Raw genomic sequence first — 26,520 nt, 5'->3', positions numbered from 1 at the left:
CACGGGTGCTGGGAAGCACCTCAGGTCCTGAGCAAGAGCCCGCAGCCTCTGAACTGTGTCTCCAGCCCAAGACTAGGCCTTCTTGTTTGGATTTAGAGTTGATTGTCAAAGCACTGGTCCCTTTTGATCAGTTTGACTCTTAGAGGAATAAAGTAATTCTTACTGAAATGATGGCTGTTTAATCTCTCAAATCAAGCCTACTCAGGCCATCATTAAGAAGAGTGACTCTTCCCTCTTTCACTGTGATTGCTTACAGGTGGACTCCCATGGGGGTGGGAACAAGAATCAGTGGCCTCTGTTGAGACTTTAGGCACAATTTGGCGGGGGGGGGGGGGGGGGGGGGGGGGGCTGACTTCTTCTCTGCAGGCGATGCTTCCATCACGACCCACTGAAGACTTTGTCTGGGGTTGATGTTTTACATTTTTCAGGATATTTTTCTTACATGATGAATTATCATCTCCACACCTAACTATTGCTTTGCAGATCGGAGGTGAAGACACCTCCAGTGTTCCACAGGAGACAATCTCCAGCATATTGTCATTTGCCTGGGATCCATCCCACATCTCTCTTCCCTCTACACCACTTACATGATACACTTTAAGAGCTGCTTAACTTACGTCTTCTCAAAAATATATCTTGAAAAACTATTTCATTTATTTAGAGGTACCAAATTCAGTCTTTAAGTCTGTACCCTTATAGCCATAAAGCAAAGGGCACCGGGCTAAATCATTAGGGAAAATTTTTTATAAATCTCAATGGTAGGTACTTAGAACTATCAACTACTGCTTTAAAGATTCAAGAAATTATTTTTTAAAAATTTGCATAAGGCAAGGTCCCCAAGAGTTAATGCAGTCACATTACTATCAAAGGAGTGATCATGCCAGTTGCCTTAGTCACTGGTGGGGATCATGGGGTGTCTGGTTGTACATAATGACTCCAGGTAGCACAACCGAAATTCCAGTTGACAACGCACACATATTTGGAAAAAGAAGTAAATATAGCAGGAGCTAAGAAGACTCCAAGCCAGTCAGTCTTCCTTTCTTCCCCAGTGTTTCCAAGCAGACTTTGGACTCTGGACTCTAGGTACAGCTGTATGTAATAGGAACGCTTCCCATCACTACACTGCCTTCTGAGCCGGCAGGTGGGGGGGAGTGGGGAATGCATTTGTGCTTCTGAGTTATAAGGACATGAACCTTTACAGACTTGAAAGTATACCTTTAACATGCCTGGCCTAAAAAAACACCAAGCAACTGAGTACAGATGACTGGTTCTTCTGCTCTTAAAAGTACTGGTATGTACATTTTAGGAGACAGGTGATGTGGTCCATAACTGGACAAAACCAGGAGATTGGTAGTTTCCAAAAGTGGGCTGGACTAGAGTCAGTGCTGATGGTGTGAGGGAGAAACACGAATAGGGTTTTAAAGGATGGAAGTGAGAAAGGTGTTTTATCTTCAGAACTCTACCCTCACAAAATCTTTAAAATAGACAATCATACAAAACGGATCTATTGTTCTCATAACATTTAAATAAATTAATACAAAGTGTAAAGTACGGCCTTAGCTTTCCTCTTCCTCATCCTCCTTAATTACTGGAGTACCTAAAATGAAAAAGAAAATATTATTTCTGGTCCCTTTCTTTTCTGTTTTTTGAGACAGGGTCTCTCTATGCAGTCCTGGCTATTCTGGAACTCGCTATGTAGACCAGGCTGAACTTGAACTCAGAGATCCTCCAATTTCTATCTCGAGAGTGCTGGGTTTTTGTTTTGTTTTGTTATTTGTTTGTTTGTTTTGGTTTTTTGAGACAGGGTTTCTCTGTGTAGCTTTGGAGCCTGTCCTGGATCTCACTCTGTAGACCAGGCTGGCCTTGAACTCACAGAGATCCGCCTGCCTCTGCCTCCCGAGTGCTGGGATTAAAGGCCTACACCACCACACCTGACTTGCTTCCTTCTTAAGGGAAGGCTTTCACCCTCTCTATGCAGCCCAAGAAGAACGAAGACAAATAAGCCCAGGGGGCCTCGAGTTCAAGCAAAGGTGAACACAGGATGGCTGAGATTATCTTCTATTTTCCCACCTGGCCCTTCTTTATTTCTGCTGGGGATTGAACCCGAGGCCTTACACATGCTAAGTACATACTCTTGGCCTTCTTCTTTTTAATGTGAAATATCCATGCAAATGCAGTCTAAATTATTTAAAGGGTCACAAGGCTAACTGCACTCCTGTACAGTCTGGGAACTAGAACATTACTAATATCTTGGGAGCCGATCTGCCTCATGATTACTCCTGCATCATGTCATTTTATGCCTCGGTATGTGTCTGAGGGGAGAAAGGGACACGTTTAAAGCTCTGGAGCAGACTGATATAGAGACAGAAAGCAGCAGAGTCTAGGTGATGGGGAGAAGGAATGAGGGGCCGCGAAGAGCACAAGAAACCTTAGTTTATTGAGTTCATCTTTTGTATGTGTGTGTACATGTGGACGCCGGAAAACAACCTTACATATGGTTCCTCAGGTGCTGTCCACTGTTGTATGACATTTTGTTTGTGTTCTGACAAATAAAGCTAGCCACTAGTTAACACAGAGGCCAGGCAGGTGGCACACACCTTTAATCCCAGCACTAGGGAGGTGTGGAGACAGGATCTTGGCCCATTCAGTCTGAGGATTCGTAGAGGTAAGAAGTCTCTGGTGGCTGCTGCTCTGCCTCTCTGATCTTTCAGTTTTCACCCTGATATCTGACTCTGGGTTTTTATTGTTAAGACTAATTAGGATTTCACTTCAGTCCACCTTGCTTTTAAATGTTTTATTTACCTACTTTTTATTTTTATTTTTACATGGCAAGATCCTGTCTCGAAAAAATAAACAAACAAAAGAATGAAACAGAACCCCTAATGTAGACCCTATGGGTTTGTGAACATGAGTATAGTGTCCCTGGAGACCAGAAGACAGTGTCAGATCTCAGAGCTGGAGTTATATGTGTTTGTGGGATGCCTAGCTTGTTACGTGGGTGCCAAGATCTGAACCCAGCTCTCATGATTATATAGCAGGTACCCTTAACCACTGAGCTACTTTTCTAGCCCTTCTATCTTGTGTGTGTGTGTGTGTGTGTGTGTGTGTGTGTGTGTGAGAGAGAGAGAGAGAGAGAGAGAGAGAGAGAGAGAGAGAGAGAGAGACAGAGAGACAGAGAGAGAGACAGAGACAGAGACAGAGAGAGAGAGAGACTCTCTCTAGCCTGGAGCTTGCTGACTAGGATAGACTGTCCGGCCAGCAGGCCCCAAGAACCCACCTGTCCTCACCTCCCCAGTGCTGGGACCACAAGCCTGCACTACAGCTTTTTCACATGGGCTTTGGGGATCAAACGCAAGTCTTTACGTAAGGATTTATACTTGCCTTATACTTGTAAGGCAAGCACCTGACCAACTGAGCCATCACCCCAGCCCATGTTTATTTTCTTGACAGTGGTGATGATTATACATGTTGAAACTTATACTTTGAATATGTCAAGTTAATTATGTCAATTACACCCCGTTAAGTTGCTCCTTGTTTTGGGTAGACAAGTAGCTACTTAAGGGCCGTGTAGGGCTCTAACGCTCACCTCAAGAACAGAGAGCACTTTTCTTCCTTAGGAAGCATATCAGAATAACCTGAGCATATTTTTTCAACGATAGACATCTCCTTAACTCTCCCTAGAGATTCTGAAGGGTCCCTCTAGCACAGTGGTTCTCGGCTTTCATAATGCTGTGACCCTTCAATACAGTTCCTCATGCTGCGGTGGTACCCAACCATAACATTATTTTGTTGCTCCTTCATAACTGTAATTTTGCTACTGTTATGAATCTTATGAATCACAATGTAATATTTTTGGAGACAGAAGTTTGCCAAAGGGGCCATGACGTACAGGTTGGGAACCATTGCTCCAGCAGGCTGCAGCCCCACTTAATAACAAATGCAGCAGTTCCTTGTTAGGATAAATGGTTTGACTACAGCGCTTTACACAGGAGTTATGAAGAAGGGGTGCAGAGTCACAGAGCAGGACTGCAGGAGGGGAGCACGGTGACGCAAGGGTGTGAGGAGAGGCAGCTGGCCCAGAGCCACTCACCATCCAGCTTTTTCAGCTTCGGGACTCTCTTGGTGGCTTCATCGATCCAGTTCCCCTCAGCAGAGTGCTTCTCCTCCAGGGGATTGCCCACGAACACCAGGTCTTCCAGGCACGGCAGTTCTGCCAGCTTCACGAACTCAGCTGCAAACACAAAGGAGGCTGTCCACCCCGATAACGGGCGGGGGTCACAGGCTTACGGTGTCGGAGGCAGCGTTCAGTCACTAACTCCACTGTGACTCTGCAGGACAGTGCTTTAAGATGTGAAGGGAAACTTGACTACAGAAAGTCATCGTGTGAGGGCATTATGGGATGGGAGGGAAAATGAAGACTTGCCTCTTCTCCCTTCAATGCTGCTCAGATGACAGGGTGAGCAGAGAAGGGTCAGTGTTGACGAGAACAGTAAATATCAGAGGCACTGCATCAGAGCAGGCTGAGCCAACCTGCCTTGGTCTCTGAATTCTCGAAATGACTCATTCAGGTCCTTATTACAGAACTTACAACAGTTTTAGAAACATTATCGTATTGAACATTTCCCTCTCAGCTGTGAACTGAGTGGTTGGAACAATGTTCCTGTCCAACATGGTACACAGCACAGTGTTAGACCATCCTGAAAGGATAACATGCACATAGAGGCAAGCAAAGCAGGCATTAAATCAGCCTTCCACATGGTACACAGCACGGTGTTAGACCATCCTGAAAGGATAACATGCATATAGAGGCAAGCAAAGCATGCATTAAATCAGCCTTCCACACTTACTAAATTGAAATGACACTCTTCAGCCTTTGGATAACACACGTTTTCATGATTGACAGGGCCAGGACCTATGCAATCGTATTCACTGTGAGTCAGTGTGTATGTGTGCATGTCTGCGTGGATGTGGAAACCTGAAGTTGGCATTAGGTGTCTGCCTCAAATCCTCCTCACTTTATTCTTTGAGGCACGGTCTGTCACTGAACATGAGCTTACTGATTCAGCTTGACTGGCTGTTCATCAGCCCCAGGGTCCCCGTCTCCCCTCCCCACCACCACTTGGATTACAGATGCTATTACCTATTCCCAGCTCTTACAGGACCACTGGGGATCTGAACTAAGGTCCTCATGTTTGTGGGGCAAACACTTTGCCCATGAAGCCATCTTCCCAGGTCTAAGTAAATAGTTAAATATATACTTCTTGTATTTTTTTTCCCTTTGGTTTTTCAAGACAGGGTTTCTCTGTGTAGTTTTGGTGCCTGTCCTGGATCTTGCTCAGTAGACCAGGCTGGCCTCGAACTCAGAGATCCTCCTGCTTCTGCCTCCCGAGTGCTGGGATTAAAGGCGTGCCCAGCATGCTTCTTGTATTTAAAGTTTGGGAATTCCTAGAGTTATTCCCAGAGCTGTCTCTCTGTGTTTAGAAATAAAGGCCACATTTTATGTATTTCCCTCTAATTGGGTACTTTCTCTTTCTATTAGTGTGTTGTGAGGTAAGTCTCACTACCTCAAACTCTGTCCTGCCCCAGCCTCCTGAATGTGGGAGTGCATCACAAGTGTGCCCAGCTCCTGCTGACTCTTCTCTAGAAACAGGAGCTAGGAGACCAGCACCAGCCACTCTCAGCTTACCCCAGTCTTTTACCAAGTTATTAGACATGTAGAGGATCTTCAGTTTCTTCATCACATGGATCCCTTTCAACTTCTCGATAAAATTGTAGGAGATCCACAGCTCTTCTAATGTGTCCCCTACTGCTTCCTGGAAAAGAAAAAGAAAGCATCGGATTCACATTCTTATCTTTAACTCTTTGTGCCTGTCTCTTTCCTTACAAACACATGAGAGGAATTTTTTTCTTTCTTTCTTTTTTTTTTTTTTTTTGGTTTTTCAAGACAGGATTTCTCTGTGTAGCTTTGGAGCCTGTCCTGGAACTCACTCTGTAGCCCAGGCTAGCCTTGAACTCACAGAGATCCGCCTGGCCCTGCCTCCCGAGTGCTGGGATTAAAGGCGTGCGCCACTGCCCGGCTCAAATTACTTTCTTATAGGTTTTAATATATGGTCCTGAGAGAACTTAAAAGTAGACACACCAATTTAGCTTATTTGTATTATATAAGGCTCTATCTAAGATCTCATTTACATCAAGTATTAGAACTTGCTCTAAAATTCAGGTTTTTCCAACATTTACTAGAGGGAAAAATGAGTGATTAAAGCATGAGGAGAACTTTATATTCCCGAGCCCGTGTCCAGAACACAGCATGACCGTTCGCTGTCTGTGTCCTATCCAGCCCTCTCCTTGCCGCCCGACTCGGTCCACACTGCCGTTGTGTACGTGTGTCGTTCCTACAGCTGCCTACCTTCTTCTTTGCGACGAGGTCTCTCACTGGCTTGGGGATCACCAATGTGGCTGGGATGTCTGGCCAGCAAGCCTTGGGGACCCCATCTCCACTTCCCCAGCTCTGGGGTTATAATCACATACTACCGTTCTTTTTAAGTGGGTTCTGAGGTCAAACACAACAAGTTATGCTTGTGGAGCAAACACTTTACCAACTGAGCTATCTCTTCAACCTCATCTCATCATTTTGATATATAAACTTTAGTTTTGGGGCTGGAGAGATGGCTCAGAGGTTAAGAGCACTGACTGTTCTTCCAGAGGTCCTGAGTTCGATTCCCAGCAACCACATGGTGGCTCACAACCATCTGTAATGAGATCTGGTGCCCTCTTCTGGCCTGCAGGCATACATGCTGTATACGTAATAAATAAATCTTTAAAAAAAAAAAACCAAAAAAAAAAACTTTAGTTTTAAATACTTGGTCTTTCTATTATAGCATAAAAGTTGTATTATACTGCCTCTTTTTTTTTTTTTTTTTTTTTTGAGACAGGATTCTCTGTAGCTTTAGAGCCTGTCCTGGAACTTACTCTGTAGACCAGGCTGGTCTTGAACTCACAGAGATTAACTTGCCTCTGCCTCCCGAGTGCTGGGATTAAATTAAAGGCATGAGCCACCACCACCTGGTTCATACTGCCTCTTAAATGCTAGACAATCACCATTTGCACAAAGAGTTTTCAGTAGACATTAGACAATGCAATGATCTTTTCCTTTAAACACAGTACCAGGCAGGGCTCACTCTGTTCCTGTTGTGTGTCTCCCTTGCCCCTTACAACTTACATGCACTCACATGGTAACGTCTGGTGGGCCCACGTCTAACTCTAGGTAATTGTCCCTTAAAAAATTATGGACAGAGTAAGATCCTTAATGCATTTTCCATAATGGTAAACCAGGGAGGAAAGGTGAGAACAGGGTAGCCTGAGCTAACTCTGCCATCTCAGCCCGCATACCTCATCTCAGTTTTAACTTTCTAAGTAGAAAGAAAAGGAAAACGTTAATCAGTCTATCTTGGCACGCCTCTATCAGGAAATTAGAACTTAACTAAGTTTTCTAAACTAATATTCTGACATCTTTTCCCAAAGGATCTAATTACAATATTACACATTACTTTTAGAGCAAAAGAATTAGTCTTCAGATAATTTAAATTTCATTCTATATAATTTTCCTGCCTTGGATCCCGTCTTTCTCATGTCTCCATGAAGTGTGATGAGGTAGTAGAAAAACACACATGAATACTGAGGAGACTTAGGCCTCAGGTGAGTCGTAGCTCAGGGTGGAGCATGGGCTTTGCAGGTATCATGTCTGAGTTCAATCCTCAGTGTCACACTCTGAGTACTGAAATAGGACAGTAAGGGTCTCCCTTGTGAACAGTGTGTTAGAGGTTGTGGGAGTGGGAAGGTTTTATTGGCTGTTGTTAAGACTTCTAATTTTGGACCATATAGTGACAGACCCTTGTTGTTTGATTAGTATAAAGAATTCAGATAATATAACATTGCTTATAAGACTTTAGAATGTATGATTGCTAAATACTTAGGACTGTTTGTAACCGATTACTCAGGTACATAAAATAAATAGTCCCGTCCCCACCAGACAGCTCTGGGGCTTAAACTGGGCCTTACACATGCAAGCTAAGAGTTCCACCACTGAGTTACAGCCCCATCTAAAACAAATAGCCTTTTATCTCATAGCCCGTTCATTGCAGCAATGAAAACTATAAATTCCCAGGAATACATTTTTGCTCAAGAAATGTATTAGGTCTTATAGGAATGAAAACTTCTATAACTTTATTGAAGAAGAGCAACAAAATGAGCAAGTCTTCCTGTACGAAAGACGTTACTGCTTATAAAGCCATCAGTTCTTTCCAAATCAGTCTGTATCGTCAATGCATTTCTATTACGATTTCCACAGGGGTTGATGCTCACGAATGTGACAAAGTGATTCTTCCCCAGAGTGAACACTCAGGAAAATCATGAATGTTTTGCAAAGGAGAGAGGACTTGTCCTCGTAGGATCACCATAATATAAAAAGCTAAAGAAGGAGAAGGCACCAGATAGGCAGTGCGAATCTATGAGGGAAAGAGAGGACGCTGAACACGCAGGAACTCACCCACACATGCAAGAGTTTGGGGGGCAGCATTTCCAAACAGTGGAAGGGGGCTTGAGAAACAGCTTGTTTTTATTTATGTGTATGGCTGTTTTGCCTGCATGTGTGCTTGTGTACCATGAGCATGCAGTACCTGCAGCAGACAGAAGAGGGCACCAGATACCTGAAACTAAAGTTACAGACCGTTGGGAGCTGACATGCAGAATGGGAATCCAACCTGGGTCCTCTGCCAGAGCAGCCAGTGCTTTTAACCACCAAGCCATCTCTCCAGCCCCTAAAAATACTTCTCTATAAATGGCTAGTCATTTAGAGAAACAGAAAGAAATCATGTCTGATCCTTAGATACACGTAAAAATAAACTCTAGATAGATTAGACATGTAAACTTTGTGTATTTGGTTTATGTGCTTGTGTGTGCATGCATGTGTGTGTAGAGGGCAGAGGTCAAAGTTGAGTGTCTTTCTCTATTAGTCTCCACCTGATGCTGTGAACAGGGTCCCTCACTAAACCTAGGCTAAACTAAAGCTAGGCTGGCTATTGAGCCTTCAGAATCTTCCTGCCTCTGCTTCCCAGTGCTCAGATTACAAGTGTGCCCTGTGCTGCCTTCTTTACATGCTACGGATCCAGACTTGGGTCCCGCTGCTTACACAGCAAGTACTTTACTCACTAAACCGTCTCCTGAGCTTCAGTATAAACTTTTAAATACTGTAGACAGGTGCGACGTTGCATGTCTGTACTCCCGGCATTCGGGAGGCTAAGGCAGGAGGACTGCTGCAGGTTCAAAGCCAACTTAAGTTACAAAGGCCTTGTCTCAGTTTGCTTCACTGCACTTGTTAACCCCTAAAGCACAGTTATCTTTAGTGTTTCTCCTATGACCATAACCTGAGCTCAATGATAGCAAGGACTGTTTCATTTTTATTGTTTCCTGGTTTTTCAAGACAGTGTTTCTCTGTGTAGCCCTGGCTGACTTAGAGCTCTCTCTGTCGATCAGGCTGGCCTCAAACTCAGAGATCCACCTGCCTCTGCTCCTCAAGTGTTGGGATTAAAGGTGTGAGTCACCACACCTGGTTCGCAAAGTCTGTTTTCAATTCCGCCACGTATCTAGTGCTTAGACCAGTCCCTGACTTAAAGCAGGTATTCACGGGTTAGACAGGCAGCTCAGTGGTTAAAAGTGCGTGCTCTCTAACCCTGAGGAGCAGTTTGGATCCCAGCACCTACAAGTAAGCCAGGCATCCCTCCAAAAGTCCAGCTCTGAGGGCAACAGGGGCAGAAGGATCCTTGAGTCTTGCTGGCTTCTCGTCTAGCTAAATCCAGACTCAAGCTTAGGAAGAGACTTTGCCTCACCAGATTTAGATGGAGAGCAGTACTCATCTACCTGAGATGGCTCATCCAATAAACCATTTGCTGCTAAGTCTGAGGACCTGAGTTCAATCCCTGGGACCCACATGGTGGAAGAAAGAAGTGACTGTTGGGAGTTGTCCCCTGACTTCCCCATGTATAACTTCACACACACACACACACACACACACACACACACACACACACACACACGCCCGTGAGATGACTCAGTAGGTGAAAGGGTTTACTGCCAATACTGATGAACTGAGTTTAATCCCCAGTACCCACATTTTGGAAGCAGAGGACTGAGTCTCAAACATTCTCCTCTGACCTCCATAAGCATGCCATGGTGCACACACACACAAACGAACAAATGTAGGCATCCTGGAAACATGTCAAATGGATTTGTTGAATGTATCACACGAAAAAGATTTTTTCATATTAAATTTTAAAAGGAGACACCGAGCTGGTGAGACAGCTCGGGGCATCAACATGATTTCTGCCAAGAACGGTGACACAAGTTCAAGGCCCAGGACCCACACGTGGAAGGGGGGAGCCCCTCAAGTTGTCTTCCGACCCCCACGTTCACGCCACGACACAGCGCGCACACACACACACACACACACACTCGAAATAAATCAGTATAACTCAAAGATAAACGAAGAAAAAGATACACAACACAGCATGTATAGCACAATTTCACTTTATAGACTCATTAAGAATTGAAAAAAAAAATTAAGGCCGGGCGGTGGTGGCGCACGCCTTTAGTCCCAGCACTCGGGAGGCAGAGGCAGGTGGATCTCTGTGAGTTCAAGGCCAGCCTGGTCTACAGAGCGAGATCCAGGACAGACTGCAAAGCTACACAGAGAAATCCTGTCTTGAAAAACGAAAAATAAATAAATAAACAAAAATAAAAATAAATAATTAAAAAAATTAAAAACAAAACAAGAAAAAGAAAGAAAAACAATTTAGCCAAATTTGAGCAGTTTGAAGCTGTCAGTAGCTTGTTGGTACTTGTCACACTTGGTTTTAGAATTGTAAAGTTCCTACAATATAAAAACATTATTTTTATAGGAAAAAAAGTGTATGCTTTTTAAAAAGTAAAACAATAACCTACCAGTCCATTGAGGTTCTTGATGTTGTTTCTTCCTAAGGACAAAATCCTCAAGTTTTCTGTCGTGGAAAGAGGCATTTTATTTATGAGAAATATGCACACAACTGTCCTAAGTCTAGTAGAACGATGCTCTAAGAATTTCACAGACTACAGATCTCTACAGAGCGAGTTAAAAAGGCTCTACCACAGAATAGGTAACGGAGCAGGCAAGAGGTGCGGCAGAGCTTGCTGCCAAGCTTAGTGAGCTGAGCTCACGTCTCAGGACCCACACTGGAGCAGACCCCCAGGCAGGTCCTCCCATCTCCACACGCCTGCAGGTTACTCCAGTTACAGAGAAATCAAGGAGAGGAAAAACCTGAAACAGCCCAAATTATTAATGAGTCAGCAAAAATGGAAAGAAAGGCACCATTTCAGACACCAGCCTAACAATAGTTAACACTTCCCCTGAACTCAGGGGCAGTGAGGGATGGGGTGCAGAGTGGATGGGACAGACCTATGGCCAGGATATGAGACACCCCCTAAAAGACTTGTGTTAAAGGCTTGGTTCCCAATGTAACAGTGTTCAGAAATGGAACTTAGGGGAACTGACTGGGTTATGATGGCTTTGATCTCATTAATAGATTAATTCCTTGACGGATCCATAATACGTGGCATCAGTGGGAGGCAGTGGGAAACAGGAAGTGGGGACTGAGGGGAAGAAGCAGGCCAATGTGGTATACTCTGGGAAGACATGCCTTGTTCCTGGCCCCTTCCTCTCTCTCTTCTAGGAAGCACGACCAACTTTCCTCTGCCGTGACATCCTGCCATGGTGTCCACCCTGTTTTGGGCCCAAAGCAACAGTCTACATGAGCGTAACTGAAAATTCTGAGCTATTAGCCAAAGTCAGTCCTCTTGGTATTCGCCATCTTGGTATTCACCATGGGGTAAGGAGGCTGCCTGACATGAGGACAGGAAGGTTTCCAAGCTGCAGAGCTTCCTCTGAGGGGTTCCAAAGAACAGAACATGTTCTCAACTGTCATTGTTGCTGATCTTTACTGGGGAGGGGTGTGTGTTAGTGTTGGAGATTGAACCCAGGGTCATATGTATGTCAGGCAAGCATTCCACCATGGAAGTTCACCATTAGCCTCCTTCCATTTTGAAACAAGGTCTTACTCTGTAGTCCAGGCTGGCCTAGAACTTGCAGTGATCATTCTGCCTGGTCCCAAGTACTGAGCCTCCCAAGTACTGAGATTACAGGCATGAGCCACTATGTCTGCTTCAGTCATTCCCCTGTTCTTGAGACAAGGTCCTGCAATGGTTGTTCAGGCTGGCCTCAAACTTAAAACTCCTTCCTCAGCCTCCCAAATAGCTCAAATTATATATGTTCACTATCATACCCAGCTTTAGTCATCATTTTATATGTACCATATACAATTCTATCCTTCATATTTATTAACTCACTGATCTTTACATTAACTGCATTAGTAGGTAAACATTATTAAAATCTAAGGTAAATTATTATATTCTCAAGGTAATGATCATGATGGTGAAGATCTGGGAAGTCCTAGAGAGGAGGTGGCATTCTTAATCCTGACCTTAATTTCTTACAGGGTTTTTCTTGGGAGAGGACGAGGCTGTCCACAATGAGAAGCACTTTCTAAACAGACAAAAAAGAATGGTATGGCCAGGCACGGTGGTGCACACTTTTAATCCCAGCACCCAGGAAGCAGAGGCAGGTGGAGCTCTATGAGTTTGAGGCCAGCCTGGTCTACAGAAATGAATTCCAGGCCAGCCAGGGCTACATAGTGAGACCTTGTCTCAAACAACAAAAACAAACAAACAAACAAACAAACAAAAAAATCAAACAAAAAAACCCCCAACAAACAAGCCAAAAAAACCAAAGACTGTTATGTTTATGTTTGAGAGTGACTAGGGTGGCACAGGCTTTTAAATGATTCTGACTGCAGCTTTAGGCACTAAATCTCTATTAGGCAAAGATGAAGGATTAGAAGGTCTCTGATCTGGGAGAATGTATTTTCAGAATGGGAACTCTGGCGTCAGTAAGGACAGTTCACTGAAGAACAGAAAGACAGAAAAGATGACTTCGGATGCTGCTGCAAAGTCACAGGCCGTGCTTTTCAGACCACACAGGCGTGAGCCTTTAATAGGTCATGAAATCAGTGTGTTGTGGGCTGGGTGGATAGTTCAGTCTAGCATGAAGACCTGAGAACGGGTCCCAAAACCCATGAAAAGAGCTGGTGCGGTGTGCACTTGTAATCCCAGATCCAGTGACGGGAAGACGGGCAGATCCCGGGGCAGGCTGGCTAGCCTAGCCTACTTGGCCAGCTCCGGCCAGTAAAGAAAAGCCTCTTTCGCAGCAAGGTAGATGGCTTTTGAAGACTGACACCCAATGGCAGCCTCTGACCGACACACCCACTCAAAACACACACAGAAATACAAATGTAGTGTGTTATGGCTAACATTCAAAAAAGAAATCAAGGGGTTGGGGATTTAGCTCAGTGGTAGAGTGTTTGCCTAGCAAGCGCAAGGCCCTGGGTTCGGTCCTCAGCTCCGAATTAAAAAAAAAAAAAAAAAAAAAAAAGATTCACACTAGAGCTTATGCTACAAGGGCATATGCTGTTTTCCAAACTACCCCAGTTTACATGTGTACGTTTGATTTGTATATTTATAGGAAAGTATAGTAAGTTCAAATGTATTTTGTTTTTCCTGCAAGACTTAAGGGGGAGCTACTGAGGCTCTACATTAAAGGTTCCGCTTTACGGAAAGCAGCAATCGTCTGAGAGAACCTTCACAGAAGAGAATGAACAGGGTTCAATGGTGGACTTGGAGCAGGGCTTGGTGGAGCAGGGAGTGCCGCCACAGACTACATAATGGCTCCCCCAAAGATACCTACATGCCAATCCCTGGAGCCTGTGACTGTTACTTTGTATGACAGAAAAAAGTCCTTTGTAGATGTGTCCAACGATATTGTGATAGAGCCAGTACTTGGAAGGCAGAGGCAGGCAGAGCTCTGTGAGTTCGAGGCCAGCCTGGTCTACATAGTGGGTTCCAGGACAGCCAGAGCTACATAGGAAGACTCTGTCTTGGAAAACAAAAACAAAAACAAACAAAAAAGAAATAAATAAAAAGAAAGGAAAGATCTTGGGATAGGGGATCATTCTTACTATCTGGTGTGCCAAAGTGTCCATGTGTCCTGATGGGAGGGAGGCAGGGACTTAACACGGACAGAACAGAAGGTACTTTGACCACAAAAGCGGAAATTGGCATCATGCAGTCAGAAGCCAAGGAATGTGGCAGCCACCACAAAACGGAACAAGCAAGAGAAAGACTCTTCCTAAGAGCCTCACAGGGAGGCTTGGTTTTTGGCTCAGTGAAACTCATTTCGTATTTGCAACTTCTAAAACGGTGAGAGAATACACTCTGTCATTTAAGCCACCACATTGCTGCAGCTGAGGAAGTGAGAAGCGAGGCAGGGAGGGCGGAGGCACCACTCCCATGGGTAAGGAGCTTAGAGGGCCCGGGACGGTGGGGATGTACAGTAAATACAAGTTCAAGACACAGACAAACCTGAACAAAAACATACACAACAGGAAATCTGGCTATCTCAGTCATCTCAGCCTGAACTTTATAAAAATACCCGAGTCTCATGCCATCCCTCATTCTTTGGATAACCAAACTCAAGACATGGTTACATCTAGTCTCCGTCATCTGACATGGACTGTGGTTAAAACAGGTGCCAGCATCTGGAATGACTCATGTCTCTGGAATGTCTGCTCCAATAACTAGGAACCCAAGAGCCATCTGTTCCCGTGGATTACTTACTCAAGCCGTTCAGGTTGGCAATTTTTTCAATGCAGTTTGTAGACAGCGAAAGCTTCCTTTAAAAGAATAAAGAAAAACTTTAATCAATTTGAAAAACCTAAGTGTCAGAAATTACTTCTCAATAGTAATAGCCCATGGAAGATTTTTAATTCAAATCTGAATTGAATCCATTTTTCCCCTTCACTCATAGAATTTATTCCTTAATTTTGAAATCTTTACCCCCCACTGATTATAAAAGTTAATACATACTCATTATAGAGAATTAAAAACAAACTTTTTAAGGGCATTTGGTGTTATCAAATGTTTAGTACATGTATTCTTTGATTGAATATTTCATAGACTTCCGAGATATTTTTATTGCATTTTATGAATGAAATTGAGGTGCAAAGCCATTAAGCAATTTCCCCAATATTACACAGTTACAAAGTGGTAGGGCCAAAATTAGAACCCTAGAACATGTATCTTACCCTCATGATTTGACTTGAAGAGGAATTATTCATTTTTAATCTGCTTGAAAAAGCAAAGGCAGTTACTATATAAATACTGGGTGAGCAAAGGGCCAGCGCCGCATGCTGTCTACTCACTCACCCACTCTTGAGCACTCCAGTGCCAAAAGGAACACCTTGAAATCTAAGGCTATGGCTGGGAAGGAATTCTTTTATTTCTCTTTAGGCAGCCTGTCCAAAAGATGTCCGCAAAAACCATGAACATGGCTCTTTCTAAGTGGGTTCTGAGATGCTTTGCATAGCTCACAGGCCTCAAACATGTTGCCTTTCAGACAGTTTTATGATAAAAACATGTTTTGAAGTCATAGTTGAAGCAAAACTATTTTTGCTCTATGCCTTCATCACAAGGAACAAGTTACACTCGGTAAGTAAACAAGTTTGCTTTTCCTTTTGATGCAAAGTTATCAGTCTAGGTTTGCAGATATGTGTCCAAGAACGGTCCAATTTGCTTGCTGTAAATAGGATGCTAAGCTTTCGTTAGGAGACCTTTTGCTTCTGTGAAATTGAGATTGAGTTAATCTCCTATAGAAAGGGCAAGTGAAGGGATCACAATTAGATAAACACAGGGTGAAGAGCCCCAGGAACTCTAGAGTACTCTACAGCCCTGACGAGACACAAGCAAGTGTGAAAACATGGGTATGATGTAACAGGGTACAACTTCCAAGATAGCCACAGAACCCTGATAAAAACTGTACGGAATGTTTAGAAAATAAATGAAAAGAATTATTATCAACCTGATATTTAAAGTCCTGGGAAATAAGACTACAAAATGAGTATAATTTGATCCCAATTAGAATTTTTGTTTGTTTTTATGAGACAAGATCTCATTATCTGACCCTGTGCTAATGATCCTCCTGCCTCAGCTTTCTAGGGGCTGAGGTTATAGGCATATACCACCATGCCCAGGCTAGTTAGGATAATTCTCAAAGTGCTAATACTAGTTCCATAATGTATTGCAATTTAGGTTGATATTAATTCCTTTTTTCACATTTATTGTATTTTCTAGGTATTCTGAACTGTATTTTAAAGTTCTTTTTTTTAAAGAGGCATCTCTTAGGCATCTAGTAAATAAACATGACTGATTTGGGTGGGTAACTTTAGAAGAGAAAGCACTAGACTGTTCAATTTTATTATTTTATTGCCGTACGGAGGTGGAACTCAAGGTCTTGTACCTGCAGAGCTGGGCAAGGACTCTTCTAGTGAGTCTGATGACCTCCAGCCCACTTTTTACCATTTGTGTGTGTGGTGTGTACACACAGGCAAAGGCCTAATGTTGAGGAATTGTACTTCTGAATTATCAGCCATCATTCTTGTACCTATTCATTGAGGCAGGGTCTCTCATCTCAGTCAAACTCAGAGCTGGCTGATATGGCAAGCTTGCTCTGGAGATTCCTTGTCTCTGCCTTTCGAGGTGAATTAGCCAGCACTGATGTGTGCACTGGAGATCTGAACCCAGTTATCAGGGTTTTGAATTAGCCAGCACTGATGTGTGCTCTGGAGATCTGAACCCAGTTATTAGTGTTTTGAATTAGCCAGCACTGATGTGTGTTCTGGAGATCTGAACCCAGTTATCAGTGTTTTGCAAATACTTTAACCAGCCCTTTTTATTTTTATTTTTTATTTTGAGAGTCTTGTAAGTTCCCCAGGTTAACTCTGAATACCATCCCCCTGCTTAGGAAGTGGTCTGCACAACAAAGCAGGAAGTTACTGTGTTACTTAGCTTCTCTCAAAAGACTAGGTAACTTCTAGCTACGAACACTGTATAAAAACTGTACAGAGCCGGGCGTTGGTGGCGCATGCCTTTAATCCCAGCACTCAGGAGGCAGAGCCAGGCGGATCTCTGTGAGTTCGAGGCCAGCCTGGGCTACCAAGTGAGTTCCAGGAAAAGGCGCAAAGCTACACAGAGAAACCCTGTCTCGAAAAAAACAAAAAAAAAAAAAACAAAAAACTGTACAGAAAAAAAATGCTGTATTGTTCAGTATCACTCTATCAATAACCTCATAAACTAATCATTTTTCACATTTGGCTTTGTCAGGGGAGAAACTATAGTAAACAACAACAAAGGCCACAGAAAACAAACAGGTTTGTGTACGAAAAGGAAGGAAAACTTAACAATAATAGGAGGATGAGAAAAGGGAACTTACTCGCAGTTACCAAGTGTGGATAGAGATGCATCCATCTTCTCTATTGGGGGGATCTGGGCATACAACTTTATCTCTTTGGCCTCAGATGGCCTCTGACCAGTCTTTTCTTCCTATGGAAAAAATTAATTTGGTACAAAGTGATCTTTGGTTATAATGTGGAACAAAAGAGGTTAGAATTTCACAAAGCCTTTCAATGTTTGTTTCAAAATAATGATTATGCTTTAATAACTCAGATTATTATTCACCACTCACTCACTGGGTACTTGTCGGCCGTAATAGCCATGTTTCTCCATACCTGGGCCAGGTAACTCTTAAGTCCTCACAATGAAAATGAGCAGAAAAGAACTCCTATTTGTAACAGTTTAAGTTCTTTAAGAGACTTTCAAATAACAGCTGAATGGTGGTGGCGCATGCCTTGGATCTCAGTACTCGGGATCCCCGGCACCTTCATGGCTTCGTTCCTTTAACTCCTAGAGCTGGGCTTCGGGGATCTGAACTCAGGTCCTTGTGCCTGCAGCAAACACTACCAGCTAAGTGATGGCCCCAGCCTCTCTGTGCTTATTGTCATCACATTTATAGGTCAGGGCATAGGAAAGTGACACCTAGCAGGTCTTCAGTAAGTGTTGGGTTATTTGTGCCAACATGATGGGCCTAGAGGACTCATAAATGAAAAAGGCCCAGAAGGACAAATATTTCATGTTCCCACCCGTGCATGGAGGGTAAAGGCGTTGATCTTATCTTTTAGAAGTCAGGAGGAGAATAATGGTTACCCCAGGCTGGGAAGACAAAGTGAGGTAGACGGGAGGAGGAGGCTGGGGTGCCCTCTGGCACAGAGATTATGATAATCTGTGTACTTCAGATGAGATTGGGTGCAATCAGGGTGGTCTCAAAGTGTCACATTGTATTCCATACATCTGTATAATCATTGTATGTCAATTAAGACTTTTAAATGTTAAACAGAGAATGATGGGTTAATCAATGAAAGAATATGCTTAATGCCTTCAAAGATCTTAAAGTCAAAGACCACTGGCCATAATGTAACTAGAACTAGAATCTATGAACTAAAAGCAAATGAAGCCAAAACAAAATAATTTTCTAAAATGCAATTTAAGGAAGATCAAATCTGAGTCTAGTCTATACTCTTTAACAAATTTTATGAAATACTTAACCCAGCAGAAGCGTGTGTGTGTATGTGTGTGTGTGTGTGTGTATGTGTGTGTATGTGTGTGTGTGTGTGTGTGTTTGTGTTCATGTGTGTTGGCATGCATGTATGACTGTGCCTGTGAAAGCCAGAGATTGATGCTGGGTGTCTAGCACTCTTATTTATTTGTTTATATATTGATTTATGGGTTTTTTTTTTTTGAGGCAGGGTCTTCTGTATCCCAGGCTGACCATGAACACATTATGTAGTCAAGTATGGCGTTGAACTTTTGATCCTCCTGCCTCTGTCTCCTGAGTGCAGAGATTATAGGCATGTACCACTGTGCACCATTTTATGTGGTGCTGGGGATCAAACCCAAGGTTTTGTGTACACTAGGAGAGTATTCTACTCTACCAGTTGAATTTTATTCCCAACATCTACCTTCATTTGTAAGACAGTGTCTCCCACTGAACCTAGAGCTCATAGACGCAGCTAGACTGGCTGGTAATCCTCAGGAATCCTCCCGTCTCTATCTCCTCAGCACTGGAGTGCTACTGCACCTGGTCTTTTATGTGAGGGCAGGGCATCTGAACTCAGGTCCTTGTACTCGCTTGTGCAGTAAACACTTAACTGAGCCACGTCCCCAGCCCCAAGAACGACTCTTTAAAATGCAGTTCGAATAAAAATACGGGGGACGAAGAGATGGCTCAGCGGTTAAGAGTACTGACTGCTCTTCCAGAGGACCTGGGTTCAATTCCCAGCCCCCACATGGCAGCTCACAACTGTGACTCTAGTTCCAGGGGACCCGACACCCTCACACAGACATACATGCAGGCAGAGCACCAATGCACATAAAGTAAAAATAGAGAAAAAAAAGAATAAATACAGAAACTTATAGGCACTAACATAAAAATTCAAGTATTTCATGATTCTACTCACTTTTGTCTATTTTCCCAGATACCTAGGCTACTGGAAGACTTTTATTCAAAGTCTAGCTATAGAGCAGGAGAGATGCCTGGTTCAGTGGTGAAAACAGTAACTCGGAAGTTAGGTGTGCACGCCATAGTAGAGTACTTGCCTAGCATGTAAAATGCTGGTTCCATCCACCCCCAGCACCACATGCACAAAAAAATCCCCAAGGAGATCATTTGTCCAATTTTCCCCAGTGGTGATGCTCAGCAGAACTGTAATATATCACAACTAGGGTATTGTTATTTACAAAACCCATCACTTTACTCAGATCTCCCCAGTCTGCCTGGTATTGTTGGTATATATGAGTGTGTGTATATTATATTGCATGTTAACGCCTATACAATTTCATTACTTGTGTAGGCTCAGGCATCCACCATCACAGACAAGATAGCTAAACAGTCCCCAAATCAAAAGAATCTCTTGTGTTTAATGGTCAGATATAAACACCAGCTCCACCTTTTCCTTGTAGTTTCTAAAAGAAGGAGAAACCCATCTACTCACCCATCTGGACAGGGCTTCTTTGATTGTTGTTGCTTTTGCCTTAAAAAGAGGAAAAGGGGGAGGAAGAAGAAACAAAGACTTCTTTACTGCTGTGATTTGCTGATTCATTTGAATGCAATAATTACTGGCCTCGGCTTCTACCATTAAAGCATTCACTTCTTTCTCTGAAACGCTAAGATACAAGACGAGTAATCTCCCGAGAGCCAAGTGATGTCTTCATTTTCTCTCAGAGAAAATACAGAAATTATTGTGTGATATCCAAACATTTCACTCCAACTTAGTTTATAAAAAATATACAGCTTTCATACTTAATATTAAAATAAATCTTGTTTCTCTGATTCTGTATTTTTTATATCTTAACGTTGAAAAGTGAATGCACATTCTAATTAGGAACAATTTACAGTTGCTGTGGCAAGATAGCTGTGGTAAAATTTTAGAAAAATATTAATTTTATTTAATATACATATATTCCTTTTCATGTCTGCAAAAGATAACCTGACCAAAAAAACTGTTATGTCTAAATATATGGAAAAGAGCCATCAATAAAGAGCTCCATTAATAAGTACAAGGGGACTGGAAAGACCTCTCAGTAGTTAAGAGCACTTATTGCTCTTCCAGAGGACCTGAGTTTGGCTACCAGCATCCATGCAAAGCAGTCCACAACCATCTGTAACTCCAGCTCCAGATCATCTGTATTTCTGGCCACTCATACACATACACACACACACACACACACACACACACACACACACACACACACTAAACATAATAAAAATTAATCTTAAAAATTAAATACAAAGCCAGGCGGCGGCGGTGGTGCATACACACCTTTAATCCCAGCACTCTGTGAGTTTGAGGCCAGCCTGGTCTACAGAGTGAGATCCAGGACAGGCACCAAAACTACACAGGGAAACCCTGTCTCGAAAAACAAAAACAAAACAAAACAAAGCAAAAAAATGGGAAAAAAATTAATACAAAATAAAAGTTTCAAATGACAGGAAACTATCTGATATAATTTAATTCCAATTTGTTTTTCTTTGATAATAGAACATAAAATGTTTCATCTTATAAGAAAGTATTTTTGATTCATTTTAATATATTTAAAATTTTGAGTGAACACAAAAGAAGATGTCCTGTTGTAGAATATTAGTTAAAGATGTGTTACATTGGGCCGGGTGGTGGTGGCGCACGCCTTTAATCCCAGCACTCGGGAGGCAGAGTCAGGCGGATCTCTGTGAGTTCGAGGCCAGCCTGGGCTACCAAGTGAGTTCCAGGAAAGGCGCAAAGCTACACAGAGAAACCCTGTCTCAAAAAACAAAAACAAAAACAAAACAAAACAAAAAAGATGTGTTACATTGGGTTATAGTGTGGAACATCTGTTTAATGAAGCAAGGACACGCTGCATTCCTCTATGTTGCATTTCTCTAACTTTGTGAAGCTGTGTTACTTTGCCTGCCTAAAACACCTGATTGGTCTAATGAAGAGCTGAATGGCCAATAGAAAGGCAAGAGAGGGAAATAGGTGGGGCTGGCAGGCAGAGAGAATAAATAGGCGAAAAAGAGGAATAAGAAGGAGAGAGAAAAGGAGGAGAGGAAGATGCCAATGGCCGGCCAGCCAGCTATACAGTCAGCCACAGAGTAAGAAGGAAAGAAATATATACAGAATAAGGAAAGGTAAAAAGCCCAGAGGCAAAACACAGTTAAGGAGAAACAGGATAATTTAAGTTAGAAAAGCCGGCTAAGCCGGGCGGTGGTGGCGCACGCCTTTGATCCCAGCACTCAGGGAGGCAGAGGCAGGCAGATCTCTGTGAGTTCGAGGCCAGCCTGGTCTATAGAGCGAGATCCAGGACAGCCAGGGCTACACAGAGAAACCCTGCCTGGGGGGCGGGGGGAAGCCAGCTAAAAACAAGCTCAGCTAAGTAAGGCCAGGTATTCATAAGTAAGCATAAATCTCCATGTATTTATTTGGGAGCTGGGTGGAGGGCCCCCAAAGAGTTAAAAACAAACAAACAAAAAAAAACCCAACTACAATGTTCTTTATGAATTACTGTTAGAGCTCATTTTTTTTTTAAAAGAGGAACCATAAACAACAGCAAAAATGAAAAAAAAAACATAAGCTATTACTATATCTAGGAAGTAGAATACTGCACTAACAGCTCTTGCATCAAAAAAGTATCTTATAAGTTCAAAAAGAAAAACAAAAAGCTGAAGCGTGCCTCAGTGGTTAGAATGCTTCCCAGCATTTACAAAGTCAGTCAGTCCCCAGTGTCCAGCTGAGGGACAGGAAGGGGAAGTCAACATTGGATAAGAAACTTCTATCTTCATGTGTATTGCCAGAAAATATGGAATAAGAAAGAAACGAGCTAAGCATTCAGCACACTTTAAAAAGCTATCAGTACAAACTCAAAAGAAGGCAGAAAAAACAAAAAGAAGTCCAACCCAGGAAAGGCTAATAACACTAAAAGGTGGTTCTTAACTCTCTCGCAAGCTTGACTGGGCAAAAGGAAAGACACACAAATTAAAAAACAAAGAATAGAAGAAGTAGTAGTAACTTCACACTACAGAGATTCTAAAATAAAAATATTTAGGAGCAAAATATGGCCATAGCTTTAAGACGTAAACAAGATATGTATTCCTAGAAAAATAGGGCCCCAACTATCAAAAACTTTGGGCAGACTACAATATTTAAAACATTCAAATACTAATCAGAGATTTAGCCTGTTCTCTTCTCCCAAAGCTCCAAGGCCACACAGTTTACAAGTGAGTCCTAATGACTTCTTGAGAACAGATATGCTTTGTTTACAAGTTGTTTCCAAACCCAGAAAATGTGGGAAAGCTGCACATTTAGGAGGCTATTTTAAACTGGTGTCATAGCCACATCACAATGCCCTCTTTATTTTTCAATATAGATTTGATTCTGGAGACATCAGCCAGTGTATAATGACCATGATTAAGAATAGTTCATCAGGCTGGGCAGTAGTGGCATACACCTTTAACCCCAGCACTAGGGGTTGGGGGGCGCAGAGTAAGGAGGATCTCTGTGAGTTCAAGGTCAGTCTGGTCTACAGAACACGTTTCAGGACAGCCAGGGCTACACAGAGAAACTGTCTCGCGGGCGGTGGTGGTGCACGCCTTTAATCCCAGCACTTGGGAGGCAGAGGCAGGTGGGTCTTTGTGAGTTCAAGGCCAGCCTGGTCTACAAAGAGAGTTGTCTCAAAAAATCAAAAAAAAAAAAAAAAAAAAAAAAAAAAAAAGAAAAGAAAAGAGAGAGAGAGAGAGAGAGAGAGAGAGAGAGAGAGAGAGAGAGAGAGAGAGAGAAACTGTCTCAGGACCTCCCCCCGCCGCCGCCACCCCAAAAAAAGTTTATCCCAATAACTCAAGGAGCAAAACAGACCAATATCTAAGTGTCAATCATTGACTAATGGATTAAGAGGGGAACACGTTCACTTGAGTAAGTGCAGGAAAACATAAATTTCTACACTGGATATTAAGAGCTGTCAGTTGAGAGTTAAAAGGAAATCCCTACTTGATAAAAGCCAAAAAAGCCTGAAACAAATACCATACCTGGGGGAATTCATTTACTTCAACAACTGTTCATTGTGTCTACTATGTGACAAGCATTCTTCTATGCTGTATTTTTCTTTCTGAGTCCTGAGATGACAGGTATGCACCATCACACCTGGCTTTCTATTTGATTTTGACATATCAGTGAACAAAACAGATTCCTGGGGTTGGGGATTTAGCTCAGTGGTAGAGCGCTTGCCTAGCAAGCGCAAGGCCCTGGGTTCGGTCCTCAGCTCTGAAAAAAAAAAAAAAAAAAAAAACCCAAAACAGATTCCTGCCTTTCTAGAACTTTTATTTTAAATAAGACGTTTATTTTAAATAAGATGGTCATAGAGCCAGGTGGTGGTGGCGAACACCTTTAATCCAGCAACTCGGGAGGTAGAGGCAGGTGAATCTATGTGAGTCAAGGCCAGCCTGGGCTACAGAGTGAGTTCCAGGACAGGCTCCAAAGCTACACAGAAAAACTCTGTCTCAAAAAAACAAAACAAAACAACAACAACAACACAAAACAAAACAAACCCAAAAAGATGGTCAATACAGACTAACTTGGACAGTAACATTAAAACTCTCTTGTTTGGTTTTTGCCTGTGATCCTAGGACTCAGTCAGCCAAGGATCAAAGTTTGAGACCAGCCAAGGATACATAACAAATTCAAGGCAAATCTAAGCTACCCCAAAAGACCTTGTCTTCAAAAACAGAAAATAAATGATGCCATCAATTACCTAAAAGTATATTTTGGTAATATTAAATGTGAACAAAAATTATGCCCATGGTGAAACAGAACCGAGTTTATTTTTAACATTTGTGAGTGTGTGAGTGTGTGTGTGTGTGTGTGTGTGTGTGTACGTGCACACATGAGCAACAGTGTGTGTAGGTCAGTGGATAGCTTTTGAGAACTGGTTCTCATTCTCTAACATGTGGGTCCCAGGGTATGAGGGCACATATTTAAAAAAATTCCAAGTACTATGTGGGCCTGCATCGTGAAGGGACCAGGCCTACCAGTATCAGTCAATATGAGGAGTACATGACTGCATGATTTTAACGCACTGGGCTTAATTTCTGTGCATTGATGTAGCACTGGAAATACACACACACACACGCACGCACGCACGCACGCACGCACGCGCACACCTGCTAATTATACTGTTTCATTATTTTCTTTTCTTGTGCAGTGTTAGAGACCTGGGGTCTCACACATGTTAGGAAAGCACTCTACTAATTCCACCGGCGAGGTACGTTCCTCCCCCAGATCTCCATGTATTTATCTCAGACTGAAGATGACCTTGAACTTTTGACCCTTCTTCCTCCACCTTCTGAGTCCTGGGATAACAGACATGTGCCACTCTGCCAGACATTTGTTGATAATCTGCTGGGGATTGAATATGTAGCTTCATGCATGCTAGGCAAACACTCTTAACAACGGAGCTGCATCCTCAGACCCCCAGAACTCATCCTTTATCAACATCTCCACTCGGCAAGGCAACCTCATACTTCTCTAAAATAGTTTTGGCTGGGCTGGATCTGAAATCGTTTTCAAACGAATAGATTGAAATACCAAGTACGTAAGCAAAAGAGTGCGCGTTTCTTCCATGTTGACAAGCATCTGTAGTTAAAACCGTGGCTACCTGAGAACTTTGCATAGACCACTGGTAGACTGCAAACCTAAACCAGCTGCGTTTCTCAAAGTGTGATGAGTGCTCCCCAATTTCAGAATTACTTGAGGTGCATGGTCGAAACATTCCTGAACCCCGTCATATTAAAAACCAATGATCTGCATTCCAACCAAGCTCACACTTACTCATATTGGAATTGGAGAAACTCTGGCCTAATAGATCCACCAGAGAGAGAGAGTTTTAACAGCGTCCCCTCACAAACAGGACTCACAGCCAGCGAGGGCACCCGGGCACACCACAGGTTACTAAGGCTGCCGCCGCTGGAGCCCTCGGTAACCAGCCCCCCGCCCCCGTCCCTCCACCGCGCCAGGGGGTGAGGAGAGCTAAAAATCACGGTTATGCTTAGAGATCTCTTTACCGGAGCCCCCATCCGATCACCTCCCCCACTCCAATCCGCTTTTCCGAGAATTTCCAGCTGTCTTTCCTTTTCTTCTGTCAGAGTCCCCTCCGCTTAACCCAACTTCCTGTCAGCCTCCGGCCTCCCTCTCCGCAGACCACCCCCTGCCCCAGCTGCTCCGGCCTCGGGCCTGCGGCTCCATGGAGCCAGCGTCCCCTTCTCCCTCCCACCCGCGGTGCCAGCGCCCCGCCACCCTCCACTCCCCACCGTCACCCCTTTTTCCTCTCCCCATCTCCTCTCGGGTTTGGCTGCGAGGCCTGGAGGGGACTCACCATTCCGGCGGTTGCTACCGTCACTGCTCCGGTTGCTAGGGCCCGCCGGGGTCAGTGCGCAGGCGCACCTCTGGAGCTCTCCGTCTGGGCTGCACTGGCAGCGGTCCTTTCTCTCCGCCCTTAGGGTGGCGCGAGCGGGGCATTGTGGGACGGCTGGCGGCCCCCTCGGGTCCTCCAATGGGCTCTGCTGCACCCGTGCTGGGGTAAACCAGAACCCTACCCTGGGAAGTAGTGCATGTGCCAATATTGCCTTAAGGTTGAAACTTTCAACCCTCCTGATAACATTTGCATTTCTGATATAAAAGAATTTTTTTTTTCTTTTTCTTTTAAAGGCCTTCCCTGGAAAACCGACGGGAAAGGCTAAAGTGTCTTCGGCAATTCTCTTTCCCGTCTGACTCAGTATACCCAGAGCTACACTCCGGACTTCTCTTTTCCTAACTCCAGATCCTCCACGGAGAACTCAGGCGCCTGAAATCTCAGCCGCACACTTAAAGTTTTACAAAACGTTGTTTTTGTGCAACCAAGGTATCTCTTTCC

At 43.4% G+C, this 26,520-nt stretch overlaps 1 protein-coding gene across 1 annotated transcript; it reads right to left on the bottom strand.

The window, feature by feature from the left end:
• Window positions 1-1,484: 1,484 nt before the first annotated feature.
• Window positions 1,485-26,104, bottom strand: Dnal1 (dynein axonemal light chain 1). Its single transcript, XM_059279057.1, has 8 exons — window positions 25,984-26,104; window positions 20,079-20,117; window positions 17,465-17,574; window positions 14,815-14,870; window positions 10,996-11,051; window positions 5,687-5,813; window positions 4,091-4,231; window positions 1,485-1,597 (listed from the first exon to the last, which is right to left on the bottom strand). Exons 1-8 carry the CDS (start codon window positions 25,984-25,986, stop codon window positions 1,557-1,559), a joined length of 573 nt encoding a protein of 190 aa, XP_059135040.1. The 5' UTR covers window positions 25,987-26,104; the 3' UTR covers window positions 1,485-1,556.
• Window positions 26,105-26,520: the final 416 nt, after the last annotated feature.

The sequence above is a fragment of the Peromyscus eremicus genome, chromosome 14, assembly GCF_949786415.1.
Source record: "Peromyscus eremicus chromosome 14, PerEre_H2_v1, whole genome shotgun sequence".
Lineage (NCBI taxonomy): Eukaryota > Metazoa > Chordata > Mammalia > Rodentia > Cricetidae > Peromyscus > Peromyscus eremicus.
The sequence above is the reverse complement of the archived record's forward strand: the minus strand, read 5'-3'. Positions and strand labels throughout refer to the sequence as shown.

Bases quoted from the DNA above. Each gene is read 5' to 3' on its own strand.
- Dnal1 (XM_059279057.1), bottom strand. The intron at 4,232-5,686 runs GTAAGCTGAGAG...TTGTGTTTGCAG, and splicing joins TAACTTGGTAAAAGACTGGG to CTGAGTTCGTGAAGCTGGCA. The intron at 1,598-4,090 runs GTGAGTGGCTCT...TTTTCATTTTAG, and splicing joins GAAGCTGAAAAAGCTGGATG to GTACTCCAGTAATTAAGGAG.